This window comes from Bacillus rossius, chromosome 3 (assembly GCF_032445375.1).
Source record: "Bacillus rossius redtenbacheri isolate Brsri chromosome 3, Brsri_v3, whole genome shotgun sequence".
NCBI lineage: Eukaryota > Metazoa > Arthropoda > Insecta > Phasmatodea > Bacillidae > Bacillus > Bacillus rossius.
In genome coordinates this window covers 122,223,573-122,238,667 of record NC_086332.1, presented here as the reverse complement: position 1 = coordinate 122,238,667, position 15,095 = coordinate 122,223,573, and the positions used below count along the sequence as shown (strand labels likewise).

The 15,095-nt window shown below is 36.8% G+C and overlaps 1 protein-coding gene across 2 annotated transcripts in view; it reads right to left on the bottom strand.

Annotated features, from left to right (window-relative positions):
* The window catches only part of LOC134531211 (dynein axonemal heavy chain 2), an 864,487-nt gene that overhangs the window by 48,774 nt on the left and 800,618 nt on the right, over nt 1-15,095 (bottom strand). For both annotated transcript variants that reach the window (XM_063366870.1, XM_063366871.1), the window contains one exon: nt 3,202-3,318. In XM_063366870.1, coding sequence (XP_063222940.1) covers nt 3,202-3,318 — 117 coding nt within the window. The remainder of the gene's footprint in view (nt 1-3,201; nt 3,319-15,095) is intronic.

Sequence of the window (15,095 nt, the reverse complement as noted above, 5' to 3'; positions counted from 1 at the left end):
TAGTAAAGAACACAAGCATGATGCAGGTACACTAGTTCCATTAAAATGGTAAATTAATTTATAAATTTATATAAGGGTAAAACCACATTCCAATAATATTACAAATCCTTTAGCATACGCGCGTCGCCCGGCCGACCTAAAAAAAAACTAGAGTTAACAAAAATTTTGGCTAAAATAGTAATTACACACAAAGAATCTTAAGCTATAATTAAAACAATACTTTAAATATTACAACCAACAGTCTCTGGGGGTATGGTTGTTCAAGTCCGGGTATTGTTTATCTGGGCAGCCCACTAGGAATTAAAATTCTAACTCTTGCTCGTTAAACTCCTAGAATCTCAGAATTAAATAAATTGTCACCGCCAGCCCACTAAAGAAATACTGCATGTGCTATCACCGAGTTCGCCGCGCCGTTAACGTAAAAAAAAAGGTATCGTAAACACAGTTTTTTTTGTACAAAAAAAGACTTCTCACTTAATCACAAGTCAGTTGGTACGATGAATATCAGGTGATTCAGTGCTTACGTTGCGGTGTCTTGATTTGCGGCCTGGATTGAGGGCAAAAATTGCAAAATCACAATTTTACTAGCCGCGATGCCTGCCGCACTTCTTGACCGCCCTTAAAGCCGATAGGCGCAATACCTCATACAGGTGAGCGGACATTGACCTTGGCCGCTGCTTAAAGTTGACGTTATGGTAGCACTAGTTGTAGCGGAATAAATCAGCGAAGCAGCAAACACTTGTAACACGGGCGTGTAAATTCTTCAGCGATGTAGGCTTCTTGGTAAACCTTCACCAGTTTGTCACTTACCGTTCGAAAACCAGCCTCACATTCAGGCTAAATCAAACCAAAAACAAAATCCCCGGCGACTCCACATTACGTTCCATCATCTAGTATAAGTGTCCTGCGGGAAAACACACACACACAACCTCCCAGCCCTTGTTCACGACTCCTTCTTTTCTTCCGCACTGATAAACTGTGCGCATGGCGCGGCGCAGTACGGCACCGCCAATGCGGCGTCATAGAAAGTAGTTCGTCACTTCAAACGTTTATTTGAACAACCCCACTCGTAAGCTCGCCCACAAATATATTAGTCTCTCTGCCCACTTTGAAATATACATTACTTATTAAACATCTTAACATAAAATAACCTTAATTATTAAAATACCCTAGGATAAATTATCTCTCACATGTATTGGATTGTTCTGGAAAACTAAAGGCCTTCGGCAATCCCGAACCTGGCCATGACCAACAATAAAATCCCTAAACGTTTAAAATAAATTTAAAATAATAAAAACTTTAAAAGAACAAAGAATTAAACTTAACTAACAAAAATTACCATAAATTACTTAAACGAACCTAACCATAAAGGCAAATGGAAATACCTTAAACAAAAGTGGCACATGGCCACAAAAATATAGTCCAGTTCAAGCACTTTCAGAACTTTTTCTTTAAAGTGTACTAAAATGAATAGTATTAGAATGGATTATGTTACAATACTACAGTTCAAAACAAAAATCCACACAGAAATTCATGAAAAGAGAATATAGTTTTCAATTTATTACGCAAAATTTTAAGGCATTATGATATTTTCACAATTATAAAATAAATTGGACATTTATTATGTTATTAAATGAATGTACAGCATATAAACTATATAAAATTACCGAAATTAAAATTAAAAACAACAGGAAAAATGTTTTACTCATTATTGATTTTATTTTTTCTTCCACCATTTTATAGTAAGAAATTATTTTTATCACTTCAGAAAAGACAAATCTGGGGCAATTTCAATATGAAGTCACATATTTATAAAATACATATATGGCATTTAACTGTATGTGTAAAATATACAATAGTGTCTTTTGTAAACAGAAACAACGCCATACTACTTTTTAGCTGGAGAAACAAAGATGTTGCTTCATATGTGATGAGCATGGATAAATAAATAATTTTATTTTCTGAAGTTTCTTTCTGTTACAGATCTATGATGTACCACGGGCCATTCGATCCAAAATAGAGTCATTTCAAGTGTTTTGAAACGTAAATAGTGGGACATACGTTTTCAGAGCAAAGTAGTTATGTAAAATAAGCAGTGCTTAAGAAAACTGTATTAATTGTGGAAAAACTTAAATAGCCGGAACTAAGCCTGTGCGCAGCTCTTTTTTCAATATCCAATAGGACTTTGTCAGAGAATTTGCTATTCGTTTTATTTGAAGCTATAATTTTTGATGCGAAGCCACGCATCTGATGTGAAGCTTCGTGTTTGTGACAAAGCTCAGTCAGGTCTCCTTTTATGAATTCACAAAATTAATTTGATGCATGATGGTCATAATATAATTTCAATTGAATGGTGTTAAATATAGGGCCCAAATGGTTTGATAGTAAGAACAAACATTTCAAATGTTGATATGAAATTCGTTTCGCATCAAAAAACCAGTATGCGCCTACAGACTCTACCTCATAGGTGGCGGGGAAAAGAGTTAGGAATGAATAAGTAAAGTTGTACTAATTTAATAAAAATTTTGTAACAATATATTTACAATAAAAAAAATCAAAAATAAGTTAAACATTTAGTTTCGACCGGATTCTCATGAGCATTGACGAACCCAGTCAACTTTGGAGCACTGTAACGGCGTTTTAAATGAATGAAATTAAAAAAAAATTATAGGGATAAATTTTCCTCAAAAGATCATCTACAAGATTGGTCTGAGGTAATTTTTTTTGTAAAATATACAAAAAAACAGTTATAGAGCAAAAACGAAAATTTTTATAAAAATATTCTCACATTTTTGCTTATAACTTCTTTAATTTTTAATTTAGGGCAAACAGTTATAAACATATTTGTAGAAAAAACAATTTGCTACAAATTATGACTTTAGAAAGTTTTTGTAAGACGCATAGTTTCCGAGATATCGCGAAAAAAGTGTTTCACCCCTTTTTACAAGATGGCGGCCGGGGAACAAGGGTGGCGACCCCACAAACTTGAGGTCAAGCTTCTATTGACCCCCCACACATGTCCCAAAAATAAAATTGTGTCCTCTTTAAAATGCAATATTCAGTCCTTAAATTGTAACATTTCAATGGACTATATCCTTCCACTTTCACTTTGCAAGTGGGCCCATTTCCTCTCTAACACCCTTGGTCAAAAACCATCAGACGCGTAACACACACACAAACATATTATAAGGAACGACTCACTTCCTGCAGCAAAACAACCAGCAGCGGTGACCTCTGCGTTCGTTCCACACTGTCAGCTGCCTTGCTGTCTATTGGCTGGGGTATCCTCGCCAAGATGTCCTTCGCTAACTGCATCACCTGCACAAACAACACAAGATGTTTAACACTCTCTTCTTGCAACAGCGTAACACAGTGTTTTTGTCACACATTCTTGAAATAAAATTTTTATTGTGATACTTTTTCAAAGATGGCTTATTTAAAATAGGTATTTCCTATATTGAACATACTAAATGATTTGTGTTTGAGAAAAAATAAATTAAAATACTTAACAAGTGAATATTCACTCAAATTAAAGAAATAATGAAAACAGTCTTTAACTATTCAGCTATAGACACACAACGGCATGCCTTTGTTGACAATCTTTTTACTTGTGCATGTGCAGATCACTGCCGCCATCGGACAGCCTGTTTGCGACAGCTTTGTGGTATCATGCCGCGTCTGATACTGTGTGCATTGTTTTTATATAAATACATGGAAGTCAACTACTATCACTCAATATGTCACGTGTTGCCTCATTCTGTGTGTGCCTGGCTCTTAGAAGACATGGACTCAGCACATCCTAGTATATATGTGAAAAACATGTGAATAATAATGCCAAAATAAAAATAAAATAATGCCAGTAAACATCTCTGTCAATTTATTTTATATCAAAGCGGTTATAACCAATGTTCTATTGGTCTCAAGGTATATTTTTTTACATATGGTTTCCATTTAAGAAAACCCTAAAAGTAAATATTAAAGAGGCAATAAAATATAAAAGCACAAGAATGAACAGACCTCATGATGTAAAAGTTTTGCCCCTCTAGGTAGAACATAACCATGGCGATGCATTTCGGCTATTTAAGACTCGCACAAACTTATCCAGGGGGCTGGCACCAAGGGCCATAAGACAGCTTTGTGGGATAAAAATTACAAATACCTAGATTAGCAGCTTCTGCAAAAAAAAAAAAAAAAAAAAAAAAAAAAAAAAAATCAAATATGTTGTATTTCAGTTCCACTGACCATTGTAGTGGTTGTGTTGTGACAGGAGTGCAAGTTGTGAGAGTTAACGACTTGCAAAAGGTTTACGGTTCAAGTGGTGTATTGACATATGTACTTCTTGAGTACCATTTGTGGTAGTTAAGTGACGTGTGGCAATTGATTAATTATGGAAACAGTTGTATACATGACTGCAACTATATAGGTTATTTTGGGTTACTTGAAATTTAATTAATTCAAATTGTATAATTATTTGTATTATTGCAGATTAAACAAGTATTTTGAATCACATAGTGGGATGGAGGCCACAATCAAAATGTCAAATTGATTGGTTGTTTGCGATCCTGTGCATTTGATCCAGATATCATGATATTGTACGAAACTTAGAGGTAGAAAATGGCCTTGAGGTCTGAAAATTTTTTTTTTAACCAGTTTAAAACAAGTTAATATTGATGGATGTAAAACTATTATATTCATTGTAATATTATTGTTATAGCGATTGTAATAATTTTCTTGATTTTAATGGTATTTATCCCTATAATTTCCCCAACTTCATGGCCCTGCCTACTAGTAAATTCCAGTAGGAATTTGAAAACACTGTTAAACATAGATTTTTTTGGAAGTAAATAAAGGAATGTCTGTAGTGCTCAAAAATAAAATTTTTTGATTTTTTTTCCCCATTGAAAAGATGCAATTTAGGAAACTAACAAAAAAATAGGTTTTAATGAGCAGAATACCCTGCGCAAGCCTTATAGTCAAAGCAGTAGTACATGACATCTGAGGGAAAGAGAGGGATTAGTCATGTGTCTACTGTCTTAGGGGTCATCCATTAATCACGTGATGTTTTTTTAGCAAATTTTTAACCCCCCCCTCCCCCCTAGTGATTTGTGGTGAGGTTTTAGACTACACCCCCTCCCCCCCAACAAATCACGTGTATTTTTTCGGTACAAAATATTTTTAAAAATTTCAGAATATTATCTTTAGGTAAATATAGGTATAATCTAATTTAATTCTGGAAAATTAAGCACAGCATGTATATTCGGCGCCAAAATCACAGTCTTACTGGCGACTGGCAAGCCGAGCCGGGCGGGGATATTGTTGCCTGGCTAAGGCGAGTCAAGGTCACGCGTCGCTTTTCGGTTTAGTAGAAATCGCGTGAAAAAATAAATACACGTGATATCTCTCTACACCCCTCCTCCCCCCTTGTGATATTTCGTGATTTTTCCGAACCCCCCCCCCCCCTCCCCCCTGGCCGTCCCTCACGTGATTAATGGACGATCCCTTACTGAGAGAGACTGTCCCAATTTGTGTGTTTGCAGTTGCAGTTACACTTAATAATTAGGATCAAAGAATCAGAGTCAAAAGTATAGTTTGAACTTGTAGCATGTGTGCTACAGCCTCTATCTTTGATAATGTTTATGTTGGTAGAAATGGTTAACTTATTTTATTAACCTTTTCTGATGCCCTGGTAATAAGAGTTATTTTGGATTTAAGTTTGTTATATTTTGTTTTTAAAAAGGAAATTGTAATTCTTGTTCAGTCTTATTATTTTTAATTTTAAGATTTTAAGTTATTAAATTGGTCTGGAACGTTCAAGGACACTACCGAATATTTTGGTAATCGCTGCGCTAGGCGGCGCGCGAGCAGAACAGCTGAGTGTGGGAGGTCAGGGGAGACTGGCGAGCGGCAGTCGTCTGGTGGGCCCGGGCAGGCGCGCACGTGAGTAAAACGCGGGTTGGCCATGGTGATGGTTCCACATAGAAGTGACTTGCCGGTCGAACATTTGAATATGAGTGTTCCTTTTGAATATGAACGGGGTTCCTATATATATATAATTTAGAACGCGTTGATACGATGAAATGCGAGTGGTTGGTGAAGCGTGTGTGAATGTCGCGAGGATTTTCCAAGGATGAATTATGTGCGCCAAACAAAACTCCAAGACGGTATGGCGAAGGATTCGTCATATCCGTACAATTACCCGCAGCTACGGTAAGGTGTTATGGCCAGGGTTTGCCATTAAAAACACTCGTGAGCAAACGAGTGTATTTGGTGACCGGACATCTCGACATCAAAAAGCAAGTGCCAGCCGTGCCACTGCCCCGTTGACCCCTTTGACCCCTGGGGCGAAACTATCATCTGTGGATTTTGGAGATTTAAATTAACGGACTAATAACACTGAAACTGGGATTTTACGTTCAGCGTGTTCAATCAATGCCTGCCAGACGTGGAAGAAAAAAGGCATCGACCGTTAGAAAATGACTTAACTGAGAAGGGCTTGTTAACCCATAATTTGTAATTGGCTAAATTTTTGATATTTTGATTTGGATGCTAATGTGTGTCAAGTTTTGCTAGATTTCGCCTATTTTATGGTAAATTCTGTTAATTGGTATTTACAGTAGTGCTACGCTCGGTGCGTATATCTATATTTGTAATTGTATTAATATGTTCTTATACATTTTTGATGCCTTTTTGGTAGTTACATTTAATTTTCGGAGCTCCGAAGTATATAATCCAAATTATACCTTTTTGGGGGATGTGTTAAAGTATTTTTTTTTAGTATTATTATATAGCAATATTTTTTTATAAGTAGTAATAGAGTATGTATTTTAAGATGTATGCACTGATTTGTGATGAAACAATTTTATGGTATATTTATATATATATTTATTAAATGTTGCCATATACATTTTGCGTCTTTTTAACTTGCTGCCTCCTCTCACTGTTCGCAATCTTATTAGTATTTTTTGAGCCTGCTATTAGTTTGGGTTTTAATATTTTTTTGGGTTTACCTGCGCCTGCGGTACGGGGCAATATAGGAGTTTACTGTGTCGCGGGTTGCGGAAGTTTTTTGGTTTGGCCGGGGTTTAGGGCCAAACTTTACAAACTATTGTCGGGACAACTGTTTACAATGCAGCCAAGCTTGTATGTGAACAGAAAAGGCTATATCGATATGTGCTACTTTGTGGAAGCCACAAGTAATGCAAAAGGAGTTTCTACAGCGATGAAATTAGTACACTAGTTAACATTTTTTAACATGAAATATGGAGAAGAAAGTATAGTTATAACTGACTCAGAAACTGGAGGTAAAAATCTCATTTCTGAGTCGGATACTTAAGCACTTAATTGGTTATTTTCGCACCTTAAGAAAGCTGGGGCATTAGATCATACTGTTTTCTAGTTCCCATTTTTCGTTAATCCATGTTAAAGGAAAAAACAATAAATTCTGATGCTGATGCTTTATCTAGAATGTTGAACTTGAGGGAATGCTGTTGATATCAATAACCTGCTGGTAAGGAAAATGAGGTTTAAGTCAGCTTGGGATATTCCCAAGACTTTTGTTCACAATGAGAGAAGCAGGGAACTGATGATGCGAGACAGGCAATATTGTTGAGAGAGTTCAATATAGGAATACTTTAAATTTTAAAAAATTAGGTTACCTTCTTTAATATGTTTTGCAAAATGGGCATTGTAGTTTATAGTTATTTGTCTATATGCTTTTAAGGTGCTACCATAACTTACTTTGGTATGGAATAGAAACTTAATTTTTTTAATCAGCAAATGAGAAAAACCTTTTATTAACAATGTGCACTGTAGTGAACTTTGACAAAAAGCAAAGCAAATCCACAAAACTAAAGCTGGCAAGCATTCTATGGATCTACCGATTTGTGTTTGGGAGAGTGTGTATGTATTTATATTTGGTCCCATCTGATGTAGTAAGACTGGATATAGTTGTTTATTAGTTTTACAAATTAATTTTTTTCTGCTCTTATGAAATATAATAGCTCAAGAAGTATGTAGTACTGTTATGAAACAACAAATTTGGATATTATTTCATGTCCGGTATCTCATTCTGACAACGCTGGTTATTTAAAGGGTAAAGTATTTAAAAATATTAGATTTGAATAGGGAATCAAAAATGTTTTCACTTGCCTAATCATTCTTGCTCTAACTTGGTTGAAAGAGTTTAGGAACGAATTAAGGCTGGCTTTACTATTTTTCATCAGGATGATCATCAAAAATGTGACCTTATCAATTTAAATTTTAAGGTGCATAGATCCACTCAATATAATCCAGCATGTTTATTTTTGGTCAGGGAGTTAAATCAAATTCCTTTAAATATTTGGGGTTTCCTGATCAATTATTGGATGGCATCCTCACAACCTTAAACTTTTGGGACAGAACTGGCAAGAGGCCTAAAAGAATTTAAAGTTGTCTGACAAAAAAACTTCTCGATAGTATAATCACGGCAGAATGAATCATAATTTTTGTAAGGATGACTTTGTGTTGTCACAGTTTTCCCCAAAGTTCTAAGCCTGACACCCAGATAGCTAAACTATGTCATAAGTTTGTTGGTTCTTATTGGCTTTTGTGTTTATTAAGCTTAGTTACACTGTTTTTATGAAAAAAATCACATATCATGCACATTAAAAAGTTTGTTAATTCTGAGACATAAATCTCAACAGCTTAAATGTCTGAGACATTACATTTTTTATGGATATTTTATGATTTGTTGTTATAAAAATTTAACTTTTGGGTGATATTTGATGGTACTACCATGTGTTGAGATAATATTCTTTACTGCTATGTCAGTTTCAAAACTTCATCTTCACTCTTGTCTAAGTGTTAATTTGTATTTTTTAATGCTTTTTCTAATATTGTCGGTTAGAGTTGCTCCTGCAGGAATTACCTCCTTTGTCTCATTTTTCTGGTGGGTGGAAGAAGCATTATTTACGTTTGGTATTTTTCATTACAAAACAATGTTTTTTGTTATAACTTATTCACATTTAACTTGGTATTGAATAATTACATTTTAAGATGTTAATAGATGATACGGACTGGATTGAAAGTGTGAGACTGTTTCCTGCATTATATGAGGCTCTGAATCGTTTTTTTTGTGTATTCTTGCATGTGTCACACGAAGGTGGCATGCTCAACAAGTGTGCGGCAATAGCGTTAATCTCCACGAACAGCCGATGAGACGACAAGACAACATGGTTGAGTAAAGACGAGGTCACGACATCCAGGAGAACCGGTGGTGTGTTGGGGGCCCAAGCTCGCTGGGGGCTACCGTGAGTGACTCAATGGAGGAATGAGAGTCAACAGAGCTTACTTGAGTATGTGAACCCCACTAGAACAGAGGGCATCGAGAGCAGTATAGGTAGCAAGTGCTCACACTAGCAGCTGGCCGGAGCAAGTACGAGATCCAGCTGCCTCATGGAGTGCAATGCAATGGTATTCTGAACTACTTGTGCAAGTATGTCTCATTGCCACGTATCCCCTTGACGTCAACCGGGGCTTTGTCCCATGAACCTGTAAACTAGCTCCCTTCCCGACACTTGCCCATCCTTCTCGCCATTTGTACCGCCGCAGAATGTGAGCGTGAGCCCCGGACGACATCTGGTCAGGTAGTGTCTCATCCCCCAGTTTTAAATAATTAAACAAATTGTTATGTATTTTTTATATCCCCAAGTGCATGTGTTTCAGAAGACTGACTTGAAGTGCGCTGTTTTACCATAATTTAAGTAAATATACATCCTGAACAAAGAATGAGCCGAACAGTCCCGAGTGGACCTGAACTTGGCTGAATTAGTCATTATTTTAAATAACAGCTATTAAATTACTGCATGTTATTAAGTAATGAGGACGTAAGATAACATTGTAACATTGCAAAACCCTGCCCTCCCCAGCTTTAAAAAGAATTTTTGAATAAATAAAATTAGGTTCTATCATTCAGAGGATTCAGCTGATTCTATACGAGGGTTGGAACTTTAATAGTGGCAAATATTCATTTAAAACTGATATAAAATTAGGGCTGTGCGGGAAAGGATTTTTTTTTTTTCGGGAAATTCTCGGGCGGAAAAGTATTTTTCCCACGGGAACGGGATCGGGAAAAATTGATTGAAATATATTAGGGCTGTGCGGGAAAGGATTTTTTTATCCTGGAAATTCTCGGTCTGGAAAATATTATCCCTACGGGAAACAGGAACGGGATCGGGAAAAAATTTATTGAAATATATGCTTCATATCAATTTTGTATCCTATAAATATGTTTATTTTTTAAATATGTTTCAAAATAATTTCTTCTGTATTGAATTTTCTTTGCAATGTGGGATGCTGTTTTAGGTGCCTTATCAACCCAGATGTGCTACCGTAACTTGTTTTAATAATTTTTTGACACTGTTTGCATTTTGCGGTTTGGTTAGCATTTTTCTCATAAAACTTCCACACGCCTTTTAACTCGGACGTTATTTTTCCCGAGTTTTCCATACGGACAAAGTTAATATAAACGAATTACAGAATACCACATAAATTCCACTAAAGATAGCCGACAAGCACCGTAAACTATTAGACAGTGTAACCAACTACCAATACCTCCAAAACGCTGAAGTTTGTTTATCTTTAAACTCAAAATCACTAAAAAATTAACTGTCCGAAAGAAAATATTGTCGCGTGGCTCAAAATTATCATTAATTTATTTAATTAGTTTATTTGTGGAAAATACAATTTTAAATTCTTTTCGATAATTCGGGACTTGGTTTCCCTCACGCTAAGATGGGGTAACACCTTTGTTTGATTTGGGTCTCTGCGGGGCTGGAAGAGTGCGAGTCTTGCACGTCTTTGTCTGGGAACGCAGGCGTGACCGCGTTTCAGCCAGGCCAGCTGACACGTTGTTTGCTGCAATTCCAGAGAAATGCGGCGCAACTTGTTTACCGTTTTTTTTTGAGGCCAGCTGGGAATGAGGTTGTGCGCACGCGCTTCGCGCAGGGCGAGTGTTGCAACCTGGTGGCCGGTTTTCTGACTACGTGGACAACCCGGCGCGGCCGAACGCGCGGCCGGCTTGTTGTAATAACTTTACGTGTTTGTAAAACACAGGAAAACTTCCCGTCAGGATGTTTTCCCCGTAGGGGTTTTGCGGCCAAGCAAATGGCTTAAAAGAGATGTAAAATGTTTTCGCGGGGCTGTAATCCTGTGGAAGGCTGTTATGCTGCCCGGCCGTGCGGCGACTTGGTAATGGTTAGGTGAGTGCTATCGGAAATGGCGTCTGAGATGCCGAACTCTTAGTCTTCCGCTCCTTCATGTTTCTTCGTAGTTAACTTTAAATTTCTCGTCTGGTGTATTATTTGATCTTATAAATAATTTGTTTTTAGAAACTTAGTGTTTTAACGTGTAATGAGTTGAGCTCTACCGTTTCCTTTTTATTTTCAAGTATAACTCGGTAATTCGTTTGTATCCCGATCCTTCTCTTTTCATGTTTTTGATGACGTTATAGACTTAATCTAAATAATTTTTAAAATCAGTTTCGAGGTAGTAGATGTTCTTAATAAGTTTTAAAAATGAAGTTGTGGAAGAACTAATGAAGTTTGGTATCATTGGGTGGCCTGGAGGAAAGTATTAGGATAATGTTAATGTGTTAGTACTACTAAGAAAATCTTATAGGGTTTATTGTTTTTTTTTATGTCGGAATAGTTAAGGTTTATAGCGGACATGGAAGGTGCCACCTCATTTGTCAGTTCTATTTAATTGTTATAAATAAATGTGATTGTTCTATTGTTTTTAGGTTTCTCTTATTTTTTTCTCAGTATCCTGATTTTCTATTCTTGTATAAGAATACACCTACTAAGATTCAATCCTCAGTGAGATGCTCTATGTCTAGTTACTGTTTTGAGTTTATAATTTATCTGAGCTACATTTTTGAAGAATTGAACCCCCCTCTGAAAGTGACACGTGACAGAAATGGTGGAGGCGCCGGGTAGTAGGTATAAAGAATGTTGGGATACTGAAAAATAAATTAAGATAAGAGTGTTATGTGTGGTCTAACATTTTGATTTATTTTAGTGAAGAAGAAGAGCATGCAGTGCAGCTGGTGTATTAAGATAGATGTGTTTATAGGATTAATTGTTTAATGATAATAAAATTTATTTTAGGTTATTTCAGGAAACCAGTGGGAGACCAGGGATGGCTGTATTTGTCTAACAATAATTATTTTAAGGTGAAATGTGAAATGTATGCTTAAGTTAAGTTAAGGACTAATGAAAATAATTTAAGGTGGAGTCTATTAGGAACATGAATTTTGTGTTAACAAGGGATGGCTAGTAAATACACAATTGAAATATTGGATGACAAAGTAAAAAACCCTGAGGACAGTGATAGTAGTTCTTCGTCAGAGGATGAATCATTGAAAGCATTAAAAGATAAATTAAGCGACATAAAACCAGAATTAAAAGATCAGAATTTAAACATGGAGACAGGCAGATGTTTTGTGGACCCGGGATATTTTTTTGGAAAGAGATGTGAGGAGGTTGAGGAATTTTTAAAACAGTTTCGCAGAGCAGCCAAGGTAAATGGGTGGAATGAGCAAAAATGTTTGTCATACTTGCCTACATTTTTGCGAGGGCCTGCTTTAAAATGGTATGACAGTTATGGGAGCACGAGGCGGACGTGTTGCGTTGTGCTTCACGTATTTTTAGTTTTATTGTTACGGTTGTTTTGTTTAAATTTTATGAATAAAAAGTTTTTGGTTTAGTCAAGTTAGTCACTCAGTCAGTCAGTCATGAGTTTTTTTTTGATCAGGTCACCTATTAAGTGTTATTAATTTTAATTACGTAAATTTTAATTCCGGTTTAATGATTAATTATTTTTTTTAATTATGTCACCATTAAATTTTTTTGTAATGAATCTAAGAGTTTGTGTGGAATTTTTGGTTCAGGAACGATGTTAAAACTTTTATTGTTCAGTAATGTTGTAGTCAGTGCTTGTTGCAGGCGAGGAAAGTCATGTGTCGTGGAGCTGGCGTACGATGACGAACGCGACGCTCAGCTGTGCCCTGACCTTGAGCGGCGGACAGCCTGGCACGACAAGGCTCGGCACGGCCCGGCAAGACTCGTTCCGGCCCGGTGTTTACCGGCCGGCTGGACGTCAGACAGATAAGAGTTTCACAGTTATTTTTTTTAATGATTTGGTTTATGTGCGTCATTGACTACATAGTCTATTTATTTTACGAATTAATTTAGTAATGTTGAGAGTAATAATTTGAACAGATTTTATTTATTTTTCATTATAGTAATTTTTTTTGTTTGGATAATAATTAAATTTTTTTTTTAACTTTGCGTTTTAAATTGTAGGAGGTACACAGTAGAATGGATTAGCTCTGAGAAAAGTGTGAGGTTTGTTTATTTGTGTGTTCAGGGAATTAACTCCAGGCAACAGTAAGGCATTATTTGTGTTTTTTTAATGTGAGAGTTGTTGTGATTGTCCAGCCAGTGGAGCTGAGCTGGGACAATTTGAGGAGTCCCTGGGAGAGTAGGGAATGTAGAGCAGACCCATAGAAGATGGGCTGGCTACGTGATTAAGGGTCGGGAGAACCCTGAGAGTTATGAGGAGTTTGGGGCAGGAGTTCCCCAATGTAGTACCGAAGTGGCTATCCCGTATGGGATAAGGGTACCACTTCAATGAAGTTTGTTGGTGGGGTTAGAGTCCCCTGTGTAGTGGGCCTGTGGGAGATAGGCACTACAGCGAAATTTTTGGTTGTTCTGTTGGTAAATTCCCTGGGTCAAGTTAAGGAATTGTGATAAATTTAGGAAGGAGAGGAAATTGTCAATAAGTGCTAGTAGAACTTAGAATTGGTATTTATACATAAACAACAACCACTGTAATCACTAATTTAAATTTGTAACTGGATCACATAGAAATGATAGGGACAATTGGTTTCTTTTTGAAGCAAACTTAAATATTCCCCAAGCAATGTTGTAAGCTTGTGGGGCACAAGCTCCTGCCGCCCGGGGTGATGTCGCGTGGCTCAAAATTATCATTAATTTATTTAATTAGTTTATTTGTGGAAAATACAATTTTAAATTCTTTTCGATAATTCGGGACTTGGTTTCCCTCACGCTAAGATGGGGTAACACCTTTGTTTGATTTGGGTCTCCGCGGGGCTGGAAGAGTGCGAGTCTTGCACGTCTTTGTCTGGGAACGCAGGCGTGACCGCGTTTCAGCCAGGCCAGCTGACACGTTGTTTGCTGCAATTCCAGAGAAATGCGGCGCAACTTGTTTACCGTTTTTTTTTGAGGCCAGCTGGGAACGAGGTTGTGCGCACGCGCTTCGCGCAGGGCGAGTGTTGCAACCTGGTGGCCGGTTTTCTGACTACGTGGACAACCCGGCGCGGCCGAACGCGCGGCCGGCTTGTTGTAATAACTTTACGTGTTTGTAAAACACAGGAAAACTTCCCGTCAGGATGTTTTCCCAGTAGGGGTTTTGCGGCCAAGCAAATAGCTTAAAAGAGATGTAAAATGTTTTCGCGGGGCTGTAATCCTGTGGAAGGCTGTTATGCTGCCCGGCCGTGCGGCGACTTGGTAATGGTTAGGTGAGTGCTATCGGAAATGGCGTCTGAGATGCCGAACTCTTAGTCTTCCGCTCCTTCATGTTTCTTCGTAGTTAACTTTAAATTTCTCGTCTGGTGTATTATTTGATCTTATAAATAATTTGTTTTTAGAAACTTAGTGTTTTAACGTGTAATGAGTTGAGCTCTACCGTTTCCTTTTTATTTTCAAGTATAACTCGGTAATTCGTTTGTATCCCGATCCTTCTCTTTTCATGTTTTTGATGACGTTATAGACTTAATCTAAATAATTTTTAAAATCAGTTTCGAGGTAGTAGATGTTCTTAATAAGTTTTAAAAATGAAGTTGTGGAAGAACTAATGAAGTTTGGTATCATTGGGTGGCCTGGAGGAAAGTATTAGGATAATGTTAATGTGTTAGTACTACTAAGAAAATCTTATAGGGTTTATTGTTTTTTTTATGTCGGAATAGTTAAGGTTTATAGCGGACATGGAAGGTGCCACCTCATTTGTCAGTTCTATTTAATTGTTATAAATAAATG